The sequence below is a fragment of the Colobus angolensis genome, unplaced genomic scaffold (assembly GCF_000951035.1).
Source record: "Colobus angolensis palliatus isolate OR3802 unplaced genomic scaffold, Cang.pa_1.0 Scaffold81, whole genome shotgun sequence".
NCBI lineage: Eukaryota > Metazoa > Chordata > Mammalia > Primates > Cercopithecidae > Colobus > Colobus angolensis.
The window spans coordinates 10,124,482-10,148,503 of NW_012121932.1; the positions used below are offsets into that span (position 1 = coordinate 10,124,482).

At 40.5% G+C, this 24,022-nt stretch overlaps 1 protein-coding gene across 1 annotated transcript in view; it reads left to right on the forward strand.

Moving 5' to 3' along the window:
* Window positions 1–20: 20 nt before the first annotated feature.
* The window catches only part of MIA3 (melanoma inhibitory activity family, member 3), a 54,787-nt gene continuing 30,785 nt past the window's right edge, over window positions 21–24,022 (forward strand). Inside the window, exons 1-6 of the mRNA XM_011929510.1 lie at window positions 21–156; window positions 3,069–3,202; window positions 9,101–9,187; window positions 11,268–14,091; window positions 15,863–16,019; window positions 16,940–17,105. Coding sequence (XP_011784900.1) covers window positions 24–156; window positions 3,069–3,202; window positions 9,101–9,187; window positions 11,268–14,091; window positions 15,863–16,019; window positions 16,940–17,105 — 3,501 coding nt within the window. The 5' untranslated portion in view covers window positions 21–23. The remainder of the gene's footprint in view (window positions 157–3,068; window positions 3,203–9,100; window positions 9,188–11,267; window positions 14,092–15,862; window positions 16,020–16,939; window positions 17,106–24,022) is intronic.

The window sequence follows — 24,022 nt, forward strand, 5'->3', positions numbered from 1 at the left end:
CGGCTCCCCGAGGTGACCACAACATGGCTGCGGCGCCTGGGCTGCTCGTCTGGCTGCTCGTGCTCGGGCTGCCCTGGCGGGTACCGGGCCAGCTGGACCCCAGCAGTGGCCGGCGCTTCTCGGAGCACAAACTCTGCGCGGACGACGAATGCAGCAGTGAGTGAGCCGGTGGGCAGCTGGCCCCCGGGTGTCCGCGGCGGCGCCGCCTCGGCTTTGCGGGGGCCGGAGTTCCGCAGCCCAGCGGGCCGTCCCGGGGGTCGCAGGCGGGACGGGCGGAACGCGGGGATGGGCGCGCTCCGGGTCCCTAGGTCTGCCTTCTCCCGCTCTGTTAGCGCCCAGCCCCGCGGGCCTGACCATGGGGGGCTGCACCTCCCACTTGTTGCCAGCGTTTTATTTTCCTTTGCTGGGGCTGGCGGTTGCTTGCGGTGGTCCCCGGCTTCCCCAGGAGTGGCTCACAGCGTCCCCTTCCCACCCGCCGCCATCCGCCCGGGCTGGGAGGGTAGATGTGGTTGCGCGCCGCGCGTCTGGGCTCCCCACGCCGCAGCCAAAGCTTTCCTGCCCGCGCTGCGGGGACCTCGGTGGGTGCAATACCCCGGCAGATGCGCTAAGGGCTCAGATGCCAGTGGGCGTTTTCCCAGTGGCAGGTTGATGGTGGGGTTTCTCAGGAAAGGATCTCTGGCGCTGCTCCTTTGCCCTTCTGCTTTATTGGGATTTGGGCTTGTACCGCCTTTTGTACAGAAATTGCGAGTTTAGGTTTGGGACGAGTCCGGAGTCCAAGCACTCATTGTATTCCGAGGTCTCTGCCCCGACTTCGATCAATCGTGTCGTTTCTGTGCTTGGAAGCCTCCTTGCAGACTGCCAGGCAGGGCTGCAGGAAGACCAAAATCTTTCGCTCTGCGAAGAGACCGAGGATCTGCACCGGCCACCTGGGACCGGCAGCCTCCTCTTCTGTGCGCAGGAAGCGGAATTGCTCTCCAGTCTGGGATTGGAGGTGGGCGGTGGAGAGGGCACAGATCTTCAGGCTCAGATGAAGAGGGTTATTACAGGAATGACAGTAAATACTCCAAGGGTCTCATAAGCCAAGCTTGGTTTAGCCTTAGCCACTTGTGTGTTGAAACCTCTTCCCTCTGTGTTCGCCGGACCAGGATCATTTTAGGGCCTCCCAGGCAGGCTCAACCTTGTAACTTACTGATAGCGGCTGCAGAAACGGTTTTTCATACATTGTTCAGCAATGCCTATAGAAAAGTATTCATTTTAAGAAGAGCAAGAACCCTACGGTTTAGCGATTTATATTCAAATTGATGTTATGAAAACCAGATTTCATAATAGGAACTGTTTGTATCTCTACAACACTAATTAAGAAAAGTGATCTCTAATGAGTGTGAAGCCATTCCTAGAGATAATCCTATGGTTGATGTAAATAAACACTACAAAAGCGGTACAACTGCCATGATTTTTCCCTTTAGTTTTCTTGGGTCAAAACCACACTGTTACCCATTTGCCGTTGGCAATGGCAAGATAGTTGATATTCTTTGCTTGCAAGCGTTGCCCTGCCTGGGTTCCTCAAAACAGGTACCTGGAGAATCATCACATCACTGATGCTTCTTCAGTACTAAGGCGTGATAGAAGAGCTCACGGTTGTAACATAACTTGAGAAATGGTATGTGTTCAGAGTAAACCAAATACAATAGGCATCAACAGGAGCAAGATCTAGATGCGTGTGTGTTGTGTTGTATAAAGTGTTTAGTAATGTGAGTGTGTATGGTGCCCTTGTGTGCTTTTCAAATAGCTGTTCCACAGGGCACAGTTTTTTGGCCTCTGATATTATAAATCCTCTATGATCTATTATAAATCCTCTATGATCTATTATGAGGGGGAGCAAGAAAAACATTGCCATTTTCAATTCTGATCTTATTCCCAACCTTAAATTGTCCATCACCTTAAACCTAGCCTCACACTCAATTATATCTGAGCTACAAAGCTGACATGTTGGAAAATAATCAGAGTTTAGCTTCAAAAAACAAGTAACCCCTTCCAAATCTATATGCACGTACAGCCGTTTAAAGGCACGTTTTTAATGTATTTTATAGCAAATTGGCTTTTGAAAAAAATCTTATTTCCATTCATCCTTCTTTGTCTCTGCTATTTCGGTGTATTTATTGTCCATTTCATCTTACATGGGAAACTGTGCATGTGGTCAACAAAAATAACAGTACTGCCTCTACCAGTTTCTAGATCAAGCGTGATTGAATTACTGACCTATTCTCATAGTTTTGCTTTGTCCCAGCCAAATGGGATGTCGACTTTTTATTTTGTTTATAGAAAAATATACATAAGGGTATTTTTTCCTTTGTTTTGAAACTTAATGTTGGATACAGTCAACATTATTTACTTTCAGAAAAGATTCCCTTGTGATGTAACTGAATCTACACTAGGGTGTGATAGATATCCTTTCCCATTAATTTATCCAGACACTGTACTGAGGAAACAACTTGATTGCAAATGAAATTGACAGTGTTTACTGCTACATAGTAGCGGTTACAGCCACTTGAAGATAGAGACTTTTAGTGGTTAGTTCAACTTAATTGACCTCTTGGGGATTCCTGGGTACTCTAGCTCCCTATTACCCTTCATGTAGTCATGCTTAAGCTAGTCATCATCTGGGCTTGAATTTACCCATTTGCAAAAGGTAGCTTTTTATGAATATGAAACAGAAAAGATTGAGGACTAGAAGGTTAGAGAGGGAATCGAGAGTTTCACTTGGGTGAGAAAAGCCATGTGTGGCAGTTGACACGTTGCTTTTTGTTTCTCAATATTATCCATAGAGAAAAATAGAGAAGGTTTTCCTTTCCCCTGTCTGCTTGCAGAAGATATGATATATAGCAGTAAAGCTCTAAGGATTTGAGATACTTTCTTTGAGCATATGAAAGCAATTCCAGAGAGTACTGGAAAAACTTGGTTGTTGTTTATAGTGGGATTGTTATATTTCCTGATAAATCAATATGCACTGTGAACACTGAATCCTGATATCTGGCTATTTTTTTCTGTCTCTCTGTCTTTATATACAGTGTTAATGTACCGCGGTGAGGCTCTAGAAGATTTCACAGGCCCGGATTGTCGTTTTGTGAATTTTAAAAAAGGTGATCCTGTATATGTTTACTATAAACTGGCAAGGGCATGGCCTGAAGTTTGGGCTGGAAGTGTAAGTAAAATTTTGACATACTTTATTTGCTTAATTTTTACTGGCTTCTCTAGCACTGCAGATTTAAATGACTGCATTTTCTTGGGACGCTTGATGGAATTAACCTGTCCTCTCTGCCTGACTGTGAAAAAAGATGGCCCTGTGTACCCAGCAGACCTTGGGTCTGCACAGAGTAGGGGCTCAGCAGAGCCTTCTGAAATAGAACTGATTCTGGCAAGTTCCCCTCAGCGTCAACCTCTAGGATGCTCCATACATATTAGGGGTTGAAATGGTAAGAGCTGAAAAATTCTTTACTTCATTGCTTCAAAAAGGAAGGATTCATAGGAATTAGGAATTAGACTTACTATGTAAACTATGTTTGAGAGAGTGTTTCAGACATGTAAGTTTAAAGTTGATTTTATGTGTATTTCTTTGTTTATATTTTTATTTATGAAAAAGTGGCAGGCTTGGGAACAGTTCCCTAATCATCTATGCTATTATAAGTCTGTAAAAAAGCAAAATGTTGTGTTTCCCATGTGCTTTCTGGTTTGTATTTTTGTTTGCAGCTTTGGGGTCATCCTTGTCCTGCTTTTCAGACACTTGTGTCTGGAGGTTACCCCAGGGGCTCTGTTCCCAGCTGATTTTATGGGTGCCCTGATACCAGACATGGCAATCAATGCTTTAGTGTTTTTAACGAGGATATTCACTGGGAGTGACCTAATTGAGAGCTGTCTTATGAGTTATTGTCCTTTCCTTTTTAGAAAGCGTGATGTGTGGACTGTGTTTTTACTTTAAGCAGTAAGGGTCCTCGATATCTTTAGGATTGTCCCCACTTAGAGAAATACCCATCCCAACTATGAAAGTTTTCACTCTCAATAAAACAACAAACCAACAAAGAGAAAATAAGAAATCCCCTTGGGAAAAATAGACTGATTTTGTTGGCATTCCAGGTTCCTCAGGAGTAATCTTGGGAAACAACCACTGGTCAGGTTCAGCTCTCCTATTTAGAGAGCATCCCAAGTGGCTCACTCCATACCAAGACAAATCTATTCTGTTTCTTTCAAGTCTACCTAATGAGATTTGTTGATATTCTTTACTCTTGGAAATGTTTTTCCATGTGCCTAGGCTGCGGTTTTCATAGAACAGTTAAGTTTTTTTTTTCACTCCTCATCTTTGAGCATTTGGATGAATGAACTTGACTTAACATTTCCTTCCCACTGCAGTTTTGCTCATTCACATATTCACCTCTGGATGTCCTGTCAGTCTTTCTGGGTCGCACCTCTCATCCTGCCTTCTTAAGGAATGCTGCCTTCGGCACCCAGCCAGAAGGGATCTTTGCTGCCTGGTGATTGTTTAGGTGGCACTTTGTTTGCACTGTTCATGTGGCATTTGCTTTACTGCTTTGTGTGCCAGTCAATTTGTATACTGTCTTAGCTCACATAAAGTCGAAGACTCTTTAATGGAAAGGCTCATGCCTTATCTGTCTTCCTTTTCAGTATTTCCTTACAGGGCATTGGCATTTATTTGTATTTGTCCTGATATTATCTTATGTAGAATTCGTTCTCTTAAGGTAATACTCTGCTTTCCCCGCCACCCCCTGCCCAAAAGAAATCAACAGTACCTTGGCAGAAATGATGTATGAAAGCAAAATTAGACATAAAGATTGCTTCTTGTCGTGTGGACCTATTTTTTTTTTTTTTTTTTTGTCAAATCATAAGAAATGAGATGCCACCTGTGGTCCCAATTGACAAAGATTAAGGAAGATAAATGTATAGTATTTCCCTTTCTCTATATACCTCTACCTCTGATTTGTTTCCTTTTTCCGGATTCTCCCTTAATAAAATAGTCTCCCCTCTAATTTGATGAACATTATTCTTAGGAATTTAAAAACTCTGTCTTCAGCTTTCAAAATGATTCTCGTTTCTGTTTCTTAGTTTTCATTCTGCAGTCTTTTTTGGTTTTTTAGCATTTTAGACTTGATCTGCCAATAACACAGAGTTTAATTGCCCTTATCTAATCTCCATGGCAGTATTTTACTACTACTACTGGCTTTCAGATAGTTTTCAGATAGAACGAGAGCACTCATGAATGGAGATGTTTTGTGAATTAGTGATAGAATGGTCTTTTTTTCTTTTCGTGCATTTGTTTTACATGCCACCTCCTCCTTTAATGATTGGAAGATATACCTCTTCCTTTCAGACAGTAGCTAGTAAAAGACTGTGTGTTTCTCAAGAGGGCACATTTTACTAGTGCTGAAAATGAATGGAATTATTTTCTATAGAGATTTTGGTTTGCATGAAACAAAAGCTTGGTGTGCAGATTAGTGTGTATTACATTGTAATTTTGTTTTGTCTTCAGTTACCTGTAATATCCTTTTGGAAAATGGCAGTATAGTACATCATATCTGCAAATACAGTTGATCCTTGGGCAACACAGGTTTCAACTCTGTGGGTCCACTTATAATGCAGATTTCTTTCAATAAATATATTGTAAAATTTTGTGGAGGTTTGCAATAATTTGTTAAAAACTCTTAGACTGCATAGCATAGAAATTACTAAAAAAATTAAGAAAAAGTTAGATATGTTATTAGTATGTAAGCTACATGTAGATCGTAGTGTATTTTATTCTTTACTACCGTAAGACATACACAAATCTGTATAAAAAGTTACAATTTATCAAAACATACACACACAAACGCAGATCTTAATGGCGCCTTTCACAGTCGAGAGAAATGTAAACATGTAAAGATAAAATATTAAATCGTAATTGCATAAATTAATTGTACTACATACTGTACTATATATTTCATAGCCACCTCCTTTTGCTGTTCTAGTGAGCTCAAGTGTTGTGAGTATCCACTTAAAATGCCATGTAACGCTGTCATTTCCACGTCATTTCCATGTCATTTCCGTGTCATTTCCACGTGAGCAGTTAATCTCTCCAGTCAATTGTATAGTGCATAAAAAGTGATCTCTTGTGGTTTTCATGTATTTTTTGTGTTTAGTGCAATACTATAAACCTTGAATAACACTCTGGGACCCATACAAGGTGTCACTAGTGATGTTGGAAGTGCTGTCAAGTAGCAGAGAAGCGTAATGACATTACAAGAAAAAGTTGATTGCTTGATATGTGCTGTAGATTGAGGTTTGCAGCTGTGGTTGCAAGATTAACGAATCTAGCTTAAGGACCATTATAAAAAAAAAGAAAAGGAAATCCATGAAGCTGTTGTTGCAGCTATGCCAGCAGTTATGAAAATCTTACACTTTTTGCAAAATACCATTTTATGTACTATTAAAAATACAGCTTTTATGTGGGTACAGGCTTGCTGTTAGAAAGGCATTCCTATAGACTCTAATGTGATTCAAGACAAAGCAAAGTCATTATATAACAACTCAAAGTAAAAGGAAAGTGAAGGGTCTAACACTGGAGAATTTAATGCCAGCAAAGGATAGTTTGATAATTTGAGAAAGAGATTTGGCTTAAAGAAAGTCAAGACAACAGCAGAGGCAGTTTCTGCCAACCAAGAGGCAGCAGAAGAGTTCCTAGGTGCCATTAAGAAAATCATTTAGGAGAGAGGCTATCTGCCTCAACAGGTTTTTAATGTTGACAGAAGTGCCCTATTCTGGGGGGGGAAATGCCACGAAGGACATTTGTAAATAAGAAAAACAAATGTGCACCAGGATTTAAGACAAGAAGGGATAAGCCAACTCCATTGCTTTGTGCAAATGCAGTTGGGTTTATGATGAGGACTGCCTTCTGCCTTTATCTATCTTGAAGGGAAAGTTGAATACCAGCTGCCAGTCTTTTGGATGTACAATAAGAAGGTCTGGATAATGAGAACCCCTTTTCTGGATTGGTTCCATCAATGCTTTGTCCCTGAAGTTAGGAAGTACCTTGCCAATAAGGAACTGCTTTTTAAAGTTCTTTTGATATTGGACAAATGCCCCTGGCCACCCACAACCTTGTGAGTTCAACACCAAAGGAGTTGAAATAGTCTACTTGCCCTAAACACAGCATCTCTAGTTCAGCCTGTAGATTAGGGGGTCATGAGGAACTTTAAGTCTCATTACACACCATACTTTATGGAAAGGATCGCCAACGCCTTGGAAGAGAATGCCAATAGAGAGGACATCATGAAATTCTGGTAGAATTATATCATTGAAGATACCATCACCGTTATAGAAAAGGCCATGAAAGCTGTCAAGCCCTAAAACTGTGTCCAGACATTGTGCTTCATTTCACAGGATTGTGATAGAGCCAGTCAAGGAAATATGAAACAGATTGTAGATATGGCTAAAAAGGTGAGGGTGAAGGGTTTCAAGATGTGGATCTTGATGAAATTCAAGAGCTAATAGACACCACACCAGAGGAATTAACAAGAGACAACTTGATGGAAATAGGTGCTTCCAAACCAGTGGCAGACAATGAGGAAGAAGACATAAAGGCCACAAAACAAGTCAACACCAGACAATCTGATAGAAGGGTTTTAGTTGTTAAAGACAGCTGTTAACTTCTTTTATAACGTGGACCATTCTCTGATAGGGGCACTGAAAATAAAGCAAACAGTAGAAGAAGGATTGGTACCATATAGAAACATTTTTAGAGAAATGAAGAAGCAAAAGAATCCAGACAGAAATTACATTGTGTTTCCACAAAGGTACATCAAGTGTGCCTGCGTCTCCTGCCTCCTCTTCTACCTCCTCTGCCTCTACCACTGCTGAGACAGCAAGACCGACGCCTCCCTTTCTTCCTCTGCCTCAGCCTACCCAATATGAAGATGATGAGGATGAGGACCTTTATGATTATCCACTTCTACTTAATGATGAATAGTAAATATATTTTCTCTTCCTTTTGATTTTCTTAATAACATTTATTTTCTTTTCTTTTTACTTTCATTTTTTGAGACAAGGTCTCACTTTATCACCCAGGCTCGAGTGCAGTGGCGCCATCATGGGTCACTGTAGCCTCAACCTCCTGGGCTCAAGTCATCCTCCCACCTCAGCCTCCCCAGTAGCTGGGACTACAGGTGCATGCCACTGTGCTCTGCTAATTTTTTAAAAGAAATTTTTGTAGAGACGAGGTCTCACTATGTCACCAAGCTGGTCTCCAACTCCTGAACCCAAGCGATCCACCTGCCTCTGCCCAATATGATTACAGGCATGATCCACCATGCCTCGTCTTAATAACATTTTCTTTCCTCTAGCTTACTGTATTGTAAGAAGAGAGCATATACATATAACATATAAAATATGTGTTAATTGACTGTTTATGTTATTGGTAAGGCTTCTGGTCAATAGTAGGCTATTAGTAGTTCAGTTTTTGTGGAGTCAAAAAAAGTTCTATGCAGATTTTTGACTGTGCCCCTAACACCTGTGTTGTTGTTTAAGGTCAGCTGTATTTGCCTTTTGTTGTAGTGGTCATATATTTCAGAAACTTTGCATTCTTTTTACTTATTCCATGGCTGTTGTTTATTGTTTAAGAAAGACTTGTAAGTCCTGGGTTGTGAGCAATACTATGAAATGGGTAGGTACATTTTTGCTAGAGGTTATTTGGAATTGTGTTTATAACCAGCTTTGCTATGCATAGTTTTAATAATATAAAAATATACAATAATATTCCCTTACACAGCTCTTTTATCTACTTCTAAACACTAACTTGACATGTACTGTGTTTAGAATTAAGCTGAATATAAGAAAACTTCCAGAGTTTTAGAAATGTTCGCTTAACAGTTTTCTGTACTTAAATTATCAGAGTAGTAATAATCTCAGTGTAATTATAACAGCAACTACCTACCTCTCTTAGTTATATCTACTTACCTATATATTTGTATATTTTCTATACTATTAAGAAGTCTCTCATTTACATTTCTCACACAGAATTTGATTGATATTTGTCCCTTTTGCCCATTCTTTTGTATAGGTTGGGCGTATTTTTGGATATTTTCCAAAAGATTTAATCCAGGTAGTCCATGAATATACCAAAGAAGAGCTACAAGTTCCAGCAGATGTAAGTTGTGGATTTCTGTCTTGTCCTCAGTTGTAAGTTGGCTTATAAGTGACTACCTAGAAAAAAAGAAAAATTTCAAAATAATTTCAATGAGATTTTATCATAATCTGATAGTTATCTAATATATTGAAATAGATGTTGTTTAGATATTCTTATATAAGGCTATGTACTCTTTTTTTTTTTTTTTTGACTCGGAGTCTCGCTCTGTGGCCCAGGCTGGAATGCAGCGGTGCGATCTCGGCTCACTGCAGGCTCCACCTCCTGGGTTCACGCCATTCTCCTGCCTCTGCCTCCCATCTAGCTGGGACTGCAAGCGCCTGCCACCACGCCTGGCTAATTTTTTGTATTTTTAGTACAGACGGGGTTTTATTGTTAGCCAGGATGGTCTTGATCTCCTGACCTCATGATCCGCCCGCCTCAGCCTCCCAAAGTGCTGGGATTACAGGCATGAGCCACCACTCCTGGCCAAGGTCGTGTACTCTTATACAGGCTTTTCTTTGTTGCTTTATATGTGGAAAATTAAGAGTTCTGTAGTTTTTATATTTACTTATTAATGTTAGAAGGCAAATAATTTCATTTCACAAGCAAAAGGAGAAATTTGAAAACTACTTATTGGATAGCTGTTAGACATTTTAAGGATACAGAAATCAGGTTAAATTAATTAAGCTCTAATTTTATACTGAGCCAGAAATGCAAACTTACAAAGGTTTTCTTATTATTGACTCCTTAGTGATTTAAGGGATTATAGTTATAGATTTGGAAAAGGGAACCAGAGAGTTTCATGTAAGGTCCAGTCTCATATCTGTAAGGCACTAACTACACATTCTATAGAGCATTTATCTATAGCACACAATGGCTTTGTGACTAAAAGGATTTAAATATATTTAATATTTAAATATTAAAAAAATTGGCTCAGAAGTGTGCATGATGGAAAGAGGGAAATCATTCATCTCTGGTGTACTGGACAGGTCTCCCCAGAAGATGGCGAATGTTTAGTTAGGGGAAGAAAAGTATCTTTGTTGTTTTTTTTAACTTTTCCATCATTTTATGGCTCCTTGTATGTCAATTTGCTTACTGGTAGAGGAAAGGAAAAATATAGATTTACTCAATAGTCCTGAAAGCAGATCTTAGTGACTGCCTAGAATGCTTATTTGGAGTCAGGTACCTACCTTAGTGAACCTTGTTTTCAAGTTGTTCTTGTGGCAGTAATAAAATGGGAAGCCTCCTTTACATCATTCTTTGTTCTCTTACATTTTTATATCTCATGCGTCTGTATCTCAGTAAGTTCCTTCTGAAGCTGATTTATCTTTCCCAGTCCAAGGAAAATATGAGTCCCAAATCCATGTAGACTGAGAACCTGACAGCCAGGTGATTCTGCCTGTTTCTGACTGGGTGAGCAGAAGTATGACATAGAGGGCACAATGTAGAGAAGCTGAGGGTCTTTCAGCTCCTCCTGGATGTGTTATTATGAGGTGAATTCCCGGAACACCAGGCATAGATGTTGGGAGTTGGGGAACCCAATAAATGACACATCACTTTTCCCCACCTGTGCTCAAAACAAATTGAGAGACCCAGAAATTGGGCAAATAGGAGATCAAAATGACCCCGTTATTTACTGATAAAGCTGTTTGGAGCATGCAGAACTAATGGGCTTTCTAACATTGCAGTCTAAACTAAGATGGACTTATCCAGTCACAGACAGAGCTACCCAACTAGGGGTCTCCCCAGGCGGGACTGTCTCTGTAAAATGGACAGCATGGAGGAACAGAATATGTGTTTTCTCTCCAGCAGGTCCCAAACAGAAGACAGGAATGGGAATGAGCAAACTCACCAGCCACATGAATCATTCTTCCCCTGGGGAAGAGAGAATGAAGGGAAGCCAGGAGTATTACTCAAATGGGAAAGTGGGTTCCAGTGTCCTATCCACCCGCTGCCCAAGAACAGTCAGTGCCCAGTGTTGATACAAAAGCTCCTCTAGAGCCAAACGTGAATTTCAGATTATCTCAATCATTAACATGGATAAGAGTTGCTCTGGTGACACTTGGCTGTTGACACACTAATGTTTTTCTTTTTCTTGCAGGAGACGGATTTTGTTTGTTTTGATGGAGGAAGAGATGATTTTGATAATTATAATGTAGAAGAACTTTTAGGGTTTTTGGAACTGTACAATTCTGCAGCTGGAGATTCCGAGAAAGCTGTAGAAAAAACTTCACAGGATATGGAAAAAAACTCTGAATTATCTACGGAAAGGGAACCTGAACCTGAACCAGTAGAAGCCAACTCAGAGGAAAGCGATAGTGTATTCTCAGAAAACACTGAGGATCTTCAGCAACAGTTTACAACTCAGAAGCACCACTCCCACGCAAACAGCCAAGCAGATCATGCTCAGGGAGAGCAGCCTTCATTTGAATCTTTTGAAGAAATGCTGCAAGATAAACTAAAAGTGCCAGAAAGTGAAAACAACAAAACCAGCAATGGTTCTCAGGTCTCAAATGAACAGGATAAGATTGATGCCTATAAACTTTTAAAAAAAGAAATGACTCTAGACTTGAAAACCAAATTTGGCTCAACAGCTGATGCACTTGTATCTGATGATGAGACAACCAGACTCGTTACTTCATTAGAAGATGATTTTGATGAGGAATTGGATGCTGAGTATTATGCAGTTGGAAAGGAAGATGAGGAGAACCAAGAAGACTTTGATGAGTTGCCATTACTTACCTTTACAGATGGGGAAGATATGAAAACTCCAGCGAAGTCTGGAGTTGAGAAATATCCAATAGATAAAGAGCAGAATTCAAATGAAGAGGATAAGATTGAGCTAACTGTGCCCCCTGGCATCAAAAATGATGATAAAAATATACTAACAACCTGGGGGGACACTATTTTCTCTATTGTCACAGGAGTTGAAGAAAATAGAGGCACGATGGATTTAGAGAGCTCTAGTTCAGAGGAAGAAAAAGAAGATGATGATGATACATTAGTCCCAGAGAGCAAACTGGGGAAACCACAGTCAGCAACAGATTATAGTGACCCTGACAATGTAGATGATGGTCTTTTGATTGTAGACGTTCCTAAAACAAATAATGACAAAGACCCGGAAGTAAACACAGAACATCACATTAAAGGAAAAGGGAGGGGAGTTCAGGAATCCAAGAGGGGCCTGATACAAGATGAGACAGAATTAGAGGATGAAAAGCAAGAAGGCATGACTGTGCACAGTTCTGCTCACAGCAATAACCTCAACTCTATGCCAGCTGCTGAAAAGGGTAAAGACACATTAAAATCAGCTTATGATGATAAAGAAAATGACCTAAAAGGAGCAGCTATTCATATCTCAAAAGGAATGCTCCATGAAGAAAAGCCTGGAGAGCAGATTTTGGAAGATGGCTCAGAGAGTGAATCTGCACGGAAAGCTGCAGGGAATCAAATAAATGACAAAAAGATTCAACAGGAATCCTTGGGTAATGCACCACTCTTGGGAGATAACCACCCTAACGCATCCAGAGACAGTTTGGAGGGAGACACTTGGGTAAATGGGGCCAAACCACACACGCTTTCACTGGAGCATCAACGTGAGGAATTGAAAGAGGAATTAGTTCTTAAAACTCAAAATCAACCTAGATTCTCCTCTCCAGATGAGATTGATTTGCCCAGAGAACTGGAAGATGAGGTTCCCATTCTGGGAGGAAATCTTTCCTGGCAACAAGAAAGAGATGTGGCTGCCACAGTCAATAAGCAAATGAGTGAGAAGATAAGGCTGTCTGAGGGAGAAGCCGAAGAGGACTCCCTGGATGAAGAGTTTTTTCATCACAAGACAATGCAGGGCACACAGGGGGTAGGACAGACAGACCAAACTGACAGCACAGGAGGACCAGCTTTCCTTTCTGAAGCAGAAGAGGATGATTATCCCTCTGAAGAACTACTAGAGGATGAAAACGCTGTAAGTGCAAAACAGTCTAAAGAAGAAAACCCTGGGAATCAGGGCAGGCAGTTTGATGTTAATCTGCAAGTCCCTGACAGAGCAGTTTTAGGGACCATTCATCCAGATCCAGAAATTGAAGAAAGCAAGCAAGAAACTAGCATGATTTTAGATAGTGACAAAAAAAGTGAGACTGCTGCCAAAGGGGTCAACACAGGAGGCAGGGAACCAAATACAATGGTGGAAAAAGAACGCCCTCTGGCAGATGAGAAAGCACAGAGGCAATCTGAAGGAAGTGACTTTTCTGACAGCATAAAAACTCAGACTCCAGAATTAGGTGAAGTGTTTCAGAATAAAGATTCTGATTATCTGAAGAACGACAACCCTGAGGAACATCTGAAGACCTCAGGGCTTGCGGGGAAGCTTGAGAGAGAACTCTCAAAAGAGGACCATGAGAACACAGAGAAATACGTGGGCACAGAAAGCCAGGGTTCTGCTGCTGCAGACCCTGAAGACGACTCGTTCCTCTGGACTCCACATACAAGTGTAGAGCCAGAGTATAGTGACAAGAGGGAGGACTTGCTTATCATAAGCAGCTTCTTTAAAGAGCAACGGTCTTTGCAGCGGTTCCAGAAGTACTTTAATGTCCATGAGCTGGAAGCCTTGCTACAAGAAATGTCATCAAAACTGAAGTCAGCGCAGCAGGAGAGCCTGCCCTATAATATGGAAAAAGTCCTAGATAAGGTCTTCCGTGCTTCTGAGTCACAAATTCTGAGCATAGCAGAAAAAATGCTTGATGCTCGTGTGACCGAAAATAGAGATCTGGGAATGAAGGACAATAACATATTTGAAGAGGCTGCAGTGCTTGATGACATTCAAGACCTAATCTATTTTGTCAGGTACAAGCACTCCACAGCAGAGGAGACAGCCACACTGGTGATGGCACCACCTCTAGAGGAAGGCTTAGGTGGAGCAATGGAAGGTGAGGTGCCTATGGCCTTGCAGAATTTGGCTGGAGAAGCAGGCGGGTGGGTCGCTGAGGAGCCTCCTATCTTGTGAAGCTCTGTTCAGTTTCCAGTGTGCCTAAAGGAGAGGGACAACACAGGGAGGTCCACATGTTCCTTCCTGCCTTCTTTCTTTTAGGCTGGAGCATGGAGAAGGATTTCTTGCTGTTTCCCTTAGAATAGTTGAGACTGGTTAGCATTTTCAAAAGGAAACTTCGTAAAAACCTAAAGAGAAAGATATAAACCAGAAGGTAATGTACAAAATACAAATGTCATGTAAAATTATGAAAGGGTTTTATTGAACACGATTTTTCAATCGTGAGATAACTGCTCTCTAACCATGGATTGACTGGTATAACTTTTAGATCAATGCTTTGGCTAAATTCCTGTGTTCTCCCCAATTTTGTCTTTTGTGGATGGCTTGTTCTTCCTGTTTCTTGGGAGCACTTACTCCAGTTAAACCTTCCTGGGCCATAAGGTTCTTACATTCAGATTAATCAAGGTTGGGACAAGGATGCCTTCTAATGCAGTGCTTGATGCGTGGAAGCCATTCAGTTGAATTAACCCTGAGCCAATATCCTGACATAAGCATTCTGATTCCTAGTTCCTTGTTCTGTTCTCTGCATCTGGGCTTTTCTCTTTCTTTTCTTTTCTTTCCCTTTACCCTTCCTTCCTTCCTTCCTTCCTTCCTTCTTTCCTTCCTTCCTCTTTCTTTTTTTTTTTCTTTTTTTGTAAAGACAGGATCTCACCCTGTCACCCAGGCTGGAGTGCAATGGCATGATCATAGCTCATTGCAGCCTCCAACTCCTAGGCCCAAGCAAACCTCTCATTTCAGCCTGTAGTAGGCATGCATCACTGTGCTCAACTAATTTTTTATTTATTGTAGAGACAGGGTCTTGATATATTACCCAGGCCGATCTTGAACTCTTGGCCTCGAGTGACCATCGTACTTTGGCCTCCCAAAGTACTGGGATTACAGGTGTGAGCTACCGCACCTGGTGTATTCCAGCTTTTCAGACAGATGTATCTGAATTGAGAGTATCAAGAGGACAGGAAGCTACAGGAAAATATATTACTCCAGAGTGCTAATTTTTCCTGAGAGTTGGGGGAGGAGAACTTTTTTGCATTTAATTAAAACATGTATTTTGGATAAGAAGGCAATATTCAGATGAATTTTCAGGGTAAAATATCAGGCTACAAGGAAATTCACCTTTGCTGTGGATCACATTGGACTGTCCCCTGAGCCTCTTAGGAAAGGAGATGGCTTCACTTTCTTTGACTCTTAGAGGTACTTTGGAAGTATTCGAAGGACATTTCAGCAAGCTGCCCTGGCGTGGAATGTCCCTGTCTGTACTAGTTCTGTGAGAAAGGCATGCTTGTGTATGCAAGAGTTTATGTTACTTCTCTGCAGAATAGATGTTTCACATTTCTGCTCTTGAGTGGAATTCTCTTTTGCAAATTTATTTGTGTGGGCATAGGTTGATTTGCCAAGGAAAGATGTTACTGAAGTCCCTACCATAAATATATTTATGAAATACTTCTCTGTAGATTTTATTATGTAGATTAGTCATCCTTTAAATGGAATAAAAGAAAGTGAAACTCTTATTTCGCTGCCCAGTTATGCTCCATGGGATGCCCATGCATGGAGGGCAATGTTGAGGTGCCCTGGAGCTGGTATGGTCAGTGGGATAAGCCTAACAGGTAATGTCATCAAGTTGTGCTAACCCAATGTGTTCTTCTCACCTGTAGAGATGCAACCACTGCATGACGATAATTTCTCACAAGAGAACACAGCAGGACTTAACGTGCAGGTTTCTGAAGAGCCCACCCATTTGAGCCAGCATGTGATTGGGGACACTCATGCCTCGGAAGTTTCAACGAAGCCAAATGCTGAGAAAGACTTGGACCAGCATGTGATCCGGGACACTCATGCCTCGGAAGCGTCACCGAAGCCAAGTGCTGAGAAAGATTTGGACTGGCGTGTGATCGGGGACACTTACGCCTCGGAAGTGTCACCAAAGCCAAATACTGAGAAAGACTTGGACCCAGGTAAAGCTTGCTAATTCTTTTCTACAAAGTGGAGACATCATAAAGAAGGCCTTCTAGGAGATTCATTGTCAAAGGTAGGAGCTAGAGACTTGTTAAACTCAAATGAAAAAAGGATCCCAGAGCTAATTGAGAGAAAAGCAGGCATCAAGACAGATGGAGATCAAAAATAGGAAAGACACCAGAGACTGTAACTAACCTACAAACCAATGTTTGGCTGTCACTATCTTGTGTAAATTATTTCAATCTAAAATATTATTCTTAAAAGGCCTTATGCTCTAAAACAGTAGTTTTCAACCAGACCAGCAGCATCAGAAACTCGGGGGGTGAGACCAGCAGTCTGTGTTTAACAAGCCTACCAGGAAAGACTGACCTGATACAAATTACGGTTGGAGAACCACTGCTCTAAAACTCATAAATTCAGTTTTTCCTCTGCTTTACCCCTCTCTTTCCAAATAAAATACAGTGCAATGCAGTTCTTTTTTTGATTTGCTATCTGGACATGGTAAATAAAACTTCTTAAAATACAGGGAACAGGGTCCAAGTATGTTTACAGCATGAGCTCATAGGAGACAGTACAGAACACTGTAGTATGTAATAGTCCAGGATAGACTGACACGAAGAGTATTTCACCACAGTGCACAGTAAACATCCAGTGAGAGATGAGAATGTTTACTTTCCAGGCACAGTACCTAATATTCAGTGGATACTCAATCAGTATTTTTTTAAAAGAGAAACCATTCTTATTCTAAAGCACAAAATATCTGTTTTCCTCCCAATTCCAGGGCCAATTACAAGAGAAGACACTCCTATGGATGCTATTGATGCAAACAAGCAACTAGAGACAGCTGCCGAAGAGCCAGCAAGTGTCACAGCTTTGGAAAACGCAGCCCTTCTAATATATTCATTCATATTTTATTTAACTAAGTTGGTAAGTTTGACACATATTTTTTTAATTTTTTAACTAAAATGTTGATTATTACAGTTTTTAAGTTGATTTTGAGCATGAGGTGAAGAATTTAAATTGTCTTTATGAACATGACTCCTGATCCTTTGAGGAGAGATCCTGAAATGAGCCACAAGTGTGTGGCTTTAATGCACTCTTAGTTCAGCACATGAGGAGGCTTTGCTGTATGCTGGAGCTGGGCACAGGCACACCTGTCAAACATGGTTCTTCCTTTCAGGAACCTTTCAATTTAGCCAGGAGAGAAAGACATTCACTTGAAATGTGATATGATAATGGGCAGGAAGAGAAGTATTTACCTGATGGTAGAACAATCGATGGCATAAATTGGTTCATTGTGGAGGGAGAGTGGTAGGAAAGGCCAGAAGTTTGCTGAGACATGCTTTAAGCAGAGTTGAAAGATAGATGGGAGCTTGACTTGGAGTTGTCAAATAGAAGGGCTAGAGGAGGGAGATAGGCGAGGGTGGGGCAGGCAGCATGCAGTCAGACAGAAAACACATTCAGAGAAATGGAGGCATGAAGAAAAGGTTATTTGGGGAAGTCAGGGAAGCATGGGTAGTTGGTGTTTTCTTTTGTTGTTGTTTTTTTTTTAATTGAGACAGGGTCTTGCTCTGTAGCCCAGGCAGGAGTGCATTGGCGCGATCTCAGTTCACTGCAGCCTCTGCCTCCTGAGCTTAGTGATCCTCCTGCCTCAGTCCCCTGAGTAGCTGGGATCACAAGTGCACGCAACCATGCCTGGCTATTTTTTGTACAGGTGGGGTTTTGCCATGTTGCCCAGACTGGTCTCGAACTCCTGAGCCCATGGGAGCCCACCTTGGCCTCCCAAAGTGCTGGGATTACAGGCATGAGCCACTATTCCCCGCCAGTTGGTGGTGTTAAAGCGTGGAGTTAAGATTAGCTGGGCAGGGTGGTGCACACCTGTGATCCCATCCACTTGGGAGGCTGAGGCAGGAGAATCACTTGAGCCCTGGAGGCAGAGGTTGCAGTTATCTGAGATCGTGCCACTGCCCTCCAGCCTGGGCGACGGAGCAAGACCCTGTCTCAGAAAAAATAAAAATAAAAAAGTATGGAGTTAAGAGGGGGAAAATCTGTTGGAGGGACGCAGGGAAAGTCAGAAAGGAAATAAGGAAATTGTGTGCCATGGTGAGTGGTCAGACCATTGTTGGCAGAGATCCTTGGAAGATTTTAAGCAGGAAAGAGATTGTCAGGTCTGTTTCTTAGCAAGAGTCACTTATGGCAGAATATTTATTCAGATCTTTCTAAAGGGAGCCATGCTCCAAATGAGACATTTAATGTCTAGAAGCTTATCTAGGCTTTTTGGGACTTAGCTCCCCCTTGTGGTACTTGGTAGAATTTGACTTTTTTTTTCTTGGTAAATTAGAGGAATAAGCAAGCTCCCGAAGTTGGAGCTCAGGTTGCCCTTAGGGCTACAGAGAAAGTATGCTCCTCACCAAAGCCATTTCCTTTAGGTCCTGTTATTTCAAGACTCGAATAGGAAAGGGCATTTTTGATGTTTTTCTGTTAAAATCTATGGGTTTCAAGCCAAGATGATTTTATTTCAAATCCCAAAGCTATTGATTAGAAGTTTAGGGAAAATTACTAAACTTTGAACCTCAACTTTCTCATCTGAAAAATTTAGATAATACCTACTCCAATTGTTGGTAAGAATTAAATGACATGGTAATGTAAAATGTCTGGTGTAGCATCTGGCATTGTGTAAAATCTCATCCCTCACCTAATTCTCATTTGGATGGTCAGAGGGCATAGAAAGACATTGAATACCGGGGGGTTTCAGGGGAAAGACCACCAGGATGGAAAACAAGTAGGAAATCCAAACCATTTGTCAGTATTAGTCATGGTTGTGCTGGTGATAGTCACCTGGGTAAAGGTGTGTATTTTAATCTGTACAGTTGGAATAATGAAATTTTCAGGGATTAAGACAGTCTCAGAATTCAGAATTTTGTTTTCAGAATGAAATTATCACTTGAAAAATTTAACAGCCCCAGTTGTAGCAGGAATTCTTTATTAATCATATTTCTAGATACACACAGAGCCCTCTTCTAGGCCTGGGTTGGGGCATATAGGAGTGGTGTAGGATACAATCTGTGATTAGGGGATAACAGGGAATGACAGACATGAATGGCAAGATATAAAGGCACAGTGTTATAAGATGCCGACTTGAGAGGGATTGTCAAAAGAGGATTTTGATGGCTAAATATGTACCAGAAATTGTGCTAGGAATAAAAGATTCCAAGAGGTATAAAGTGTAATTCTGACTTTTGAAAGGCTTAAAAAAACTTCTCAGTAGTCATAGCAATTCCCTGTACTCTAATCCTGCCATTTTAGGACCTGTGCATCACCAGTTCCTAGTGTGAGCCGCCTACCTTGCAAGGCTATACATTCCTTTGTTGCCTAGTTCATTCTTATACTGACTCCAAATTTTCCTCCATGATTTCCTCTATAGAATCTAATTCTCTTTTTACATAGTAATCCTTTAAATATTTGAAGTTATATTTTAATTTATTTTAGCATTTTATCCTGGAAAATTTCAAATATACAAAAGCAGAGAATCCATGGGACCATCGCCCAATAATTCCCAAAAGTGACTGTACCATTTTATACTTCCATCAGCAATTAATGAAACTTCCATTTGACCACACCTCCCCTAACACTTGGTATTATCAGTCTTAAATTTTAGCTATTGTAGTGGGTGTGTCTTTGCGGTTTTAATTGTAATTGCTGATGATTAATGATACTGAGCACTTTTTCACGGCTTATTGGCCATACTTTTTGTGTGTCAGTTCACTCTGACTAGCTGGAATTCAAATGTCTCGCAGCCCTGTGACAACTCTGGGAATTGTTTAGCTTACAGTTGTTCTTTTTTCCTTTAGTTATTCTTTGCCCATCCTCACGGAGTCTTATCCTACACAGGTACTGTTTAGAATTCAGGCTGAGGCTGAAGGGGAGATCTCCTTGCATATTTCTGGAACTCTTTTTGTTCATAGTGTCCATCTTTTTTTTCTTTTGAGGCAGAGTCTTGCTCTGTTGCCCAGGTTAGAGTGCAGTGGTGCCTTCTCGGTTCATTGCATCCTCCACCTCCCGGGTTCAAGTGATTCTCCTGCCTCAGTCTCCTGAGTAGTTGGGATTACAGGTGCCCGTCACTGCGCCTGGCTAATTTTTGTATTTTTCAGTAGAGACGGGGTTTCACCATGTTGGCCAGGCTGGTCTCGAACCCTTTGGACATCACTTGATAATGCCAAGAATAATGAGTTGTCTAACTCATTATTTTGAAAATTGTTTAAAGAAAAAGAATCAAATATTTACCCTGCCTTAACTATACAAGCCAAATCTCAGTGTAAAGAATACTTGATCATAGTTTTCTCTTTGTAGAAATATCCCAGTCTTTAAATGAAGGAACAATATAAGATAATTTTAAAAAAAGAGGGACACCCAGATGTTAAATGCCTCCCGATGGAAGTACACAACATCTCCTATTAGGTATTCTTGACAAACAAAATTGAATTTGAATTTGACTACTGATCCAACTACCAATTCCCAGGAAATATAAAGAACCAGAGAAACATGTTACAATATACCAGGGGGATGTAGTCAATAAAATCTAGACCATCATACACCTTAGGAGCCAAACAGAACTGTTTCTTCAGTGAATGCACTGCAGTAACAACAACAATCACAGAAAGAACTCCATAGACAGCGTAACTGGTATGAGACTCACCCTCCCACTGAAAGCAATAAACAAACTAGACAAAATATATTTTAAAAACTTTTTCACATAGAGAACAACAGGCAGCACAAAATTATGACCCCTGAGAGAAAGGAAACAAATAGGTGAGCTCTACAACCTCCCAGCTTTCTACCTGGCGGTACTTTCTTGACCTCAGTGCAGGGATGGGGAACACAAGCAGAGTACACCAATCTTGCAGAGGAGGCAGAGATCAAAGTTCAGGGAGACTGAGACATCTGAAATATGCAGGAAAAGGTACCAGAAAGATGGATACTATGGGCTGGGCGTGGTGGCTCATGCCTGTAATCCCAGCACTTTGGGAGGTTAGGAGTTCGTAAGCATGTGTGTAACAGAACTACTCAAAGTCACAGAAATCATCTAAGTGATCAGAAGGAATGGTTTTTGACACAGGGCTAGAAATAGTGCCTGGAAAACCTAATAATAGTAGGGAGATCCGGAGTTCTTAGAAGGGTCTTGCCTCTGACTAAATGCTACTAATGTCTTGCCTGACAAATTTTAAGACTCAAAACCAAACTGTTTCCAAGTAATTGAATTGCATCCTAGAGCAAAGCTCAAGGATATGTGTTCGTAAGCATGACATACAATCAAAGATTATCAGGCATGCGAAGAAGCAAGAAAATATGACCCAGGATGAGGAGAAAAATCAAACCATCAAAGCCAACTAAGAACTGCCAGAGATGTTAGATTTAGGCAAGAGTATTAAAACAGTGACTATTCCTGTATTTTGGATGTTAAAAAAGTAAGGAGAGACATGAAAGAGTTGTTTTTTAAAAAGACCCAAATCAAAGTTCTGGAGATGAAAAACTACACAGTGCCTGAGACGATAAATGCACCAGAAGGGATTCGTGCCAGAGTAGCCACTGTAGATGAAAAGATTAGTGAACTGGAAGATACAGCAATAGAAGCTATCCTCGATGAAACACAAAGGGGGAAAAAGACCCTGAGAAATGTGAACATAGCATCAGTGACCTGTGGGACACTGTCAAGCAGCCTAATAGATGTATAACTGGAATTTCTGTAGAAGAGGGGAGAAAAGGCATTTGGAAAAATATTTGAAGAAATAATGACTGAAATTTTTCCAAAATTTATGAAAACTGTAAAGCCACAGACCCAAGAAGCTAAGTGAAACCCATAGCACAAGAAGCATGAAGAAAACTGCTCCAAGGTCTGTCATAATCAGATTGCTCAAAACAGAGCAGAAAGGCATTTTACACAGAGAGAGAGGAACTATGTCATGGATAACATCAGACTTCTTGTCATTAATAAGGCATGAGAGCATACAATGGAGTAATAGCTTTAATATACTTGAAGAGCAATACTGTTGACCTGCAACATCAAACCCGGCAAAATTCTTTCAAAACCAAAGGTGATGAAATGAAGACCTTTTCTGACAACAACATACAAGAGCTGAAAGAATTCACCAACACACTTGCACCATAAGAAAGGTTAAAGGAAGTCCTTTAGGCTGATGGAAAATGACAATATGGCACTACACAAAGGAGTGAAGAATGCCAGATGATAACCTTGTGGATAAATATATAAAACTATTTTCTTATTATTTAAATATCTTTAAAAGTTAATTGACTTTAAAGACAAATATCAGTATAATATGGGGTTTAGAAAATATGTAAAAGTTAAATGTGTGATAATAGTGTAAAGGTCAGAAGAGGGAGAAATGGTAGTAACTATCATAAAGTTTTTATTATATAAATGAAATAGTGTAGTGTCATTTGAAGATAGACTGTGATAAGTTGAGAATGTATACTATAAACCCTATAAAGCAACCACTAATATAACAGTTATAGCTAATCGGCCAATAAATGAGATAAATTGGGATAATTAAAAAGACTGATAAGGAGGCAGAATAAGAGAAAGAAGATGGGAACAAAGAACAGGTGGGACAAATTGAAAAAAAGAGGATGCTAAACTTTTAACTATATCAGTAATCACAGTAGGTGGAACTTGTCTACATACTCCAATTAAAAGGAAAAGTTTGTCAGATTGGGTAAAGAAGCAAGACCTAACTAGATGTCTATAAACTTTATATAAAAAGATAGAAAAAAGTTCAAACTAAAAAGATTGAGAAAAGATATCCCATGCTAACACTAGTCAAATGGAAGCTGGAGTGGCTATATTAAACCAAAGAAGATTCCAGAGCAAAGTACATGACTAGGGATAAAGAAAGTCCATTTCTTATGATAAAATGATCCATTAATTAAGAGGATATAGAAATCCTAAATGAATGTGCTCCTAATAATGTATCTTCAAAACACATGAAGCAAAAATGGATAGAACGACAACGAAAAAAAATAAATTTACAATTATAATTGGAGATTTCAGTACCCCTTCTCAATAACTGATAGAATAGGAAGTCAATAAGGATCTAGAAGTTATGAACATCATCATTAACCAACTTGACCTTATTGATGTTTATAGAACATTCCACCCAAGAAGAGCATCATACATATACTTTTTAGTACACATGAAGCATTTACCAAGATGAACTATATTATCAGCCATAAAACAAGTTTAATGAATATAAAATGATTCAAGTAGTACAAAGTGTGTTCTCTTCACAATATAATTAAGTTAGAAATCAATAATGGAAATATCTGGAAAATCCCCAAATATTTGGAAACTAGGTGACACACTTTTTTCTTATCATCTTATGAGTTTAAAAGGAAAAGGAGAAATTAGTATTTTGAGATGAATGAAAATGAAAACAGGCCAGGCACAGTGGCATCCTAGCACTTTGGAAGGCTGAGGCAGGAGGATCACTTGTGCCCAGAACTTCGAGACCAGCCTGAACAACATGGTCAAATACTGTTTCTACAGAACACACACACACACACACACACACACACACACACAAAAGCTGGGCATGGTGGCACATGTCTGTAGTCCCAGCTACTCAGGAGGCTGAAGTGGGAGGGTTGCTTGAGCCCAGGAGATCGAGGCTGCAGTGAGCAGGGATTGCACCACTGCACTCCAGCCTAAGTGACAGAATGAGACCTTGTCTCAAGAAAGGAAAAAAGAATAAACACAATAAAATGAAAACAAATATATCAAGTGTGTACAATGTCACCAAAGCACTAGTGGGAAATGTATAGCACTACCTATATTAGAAAAAAAA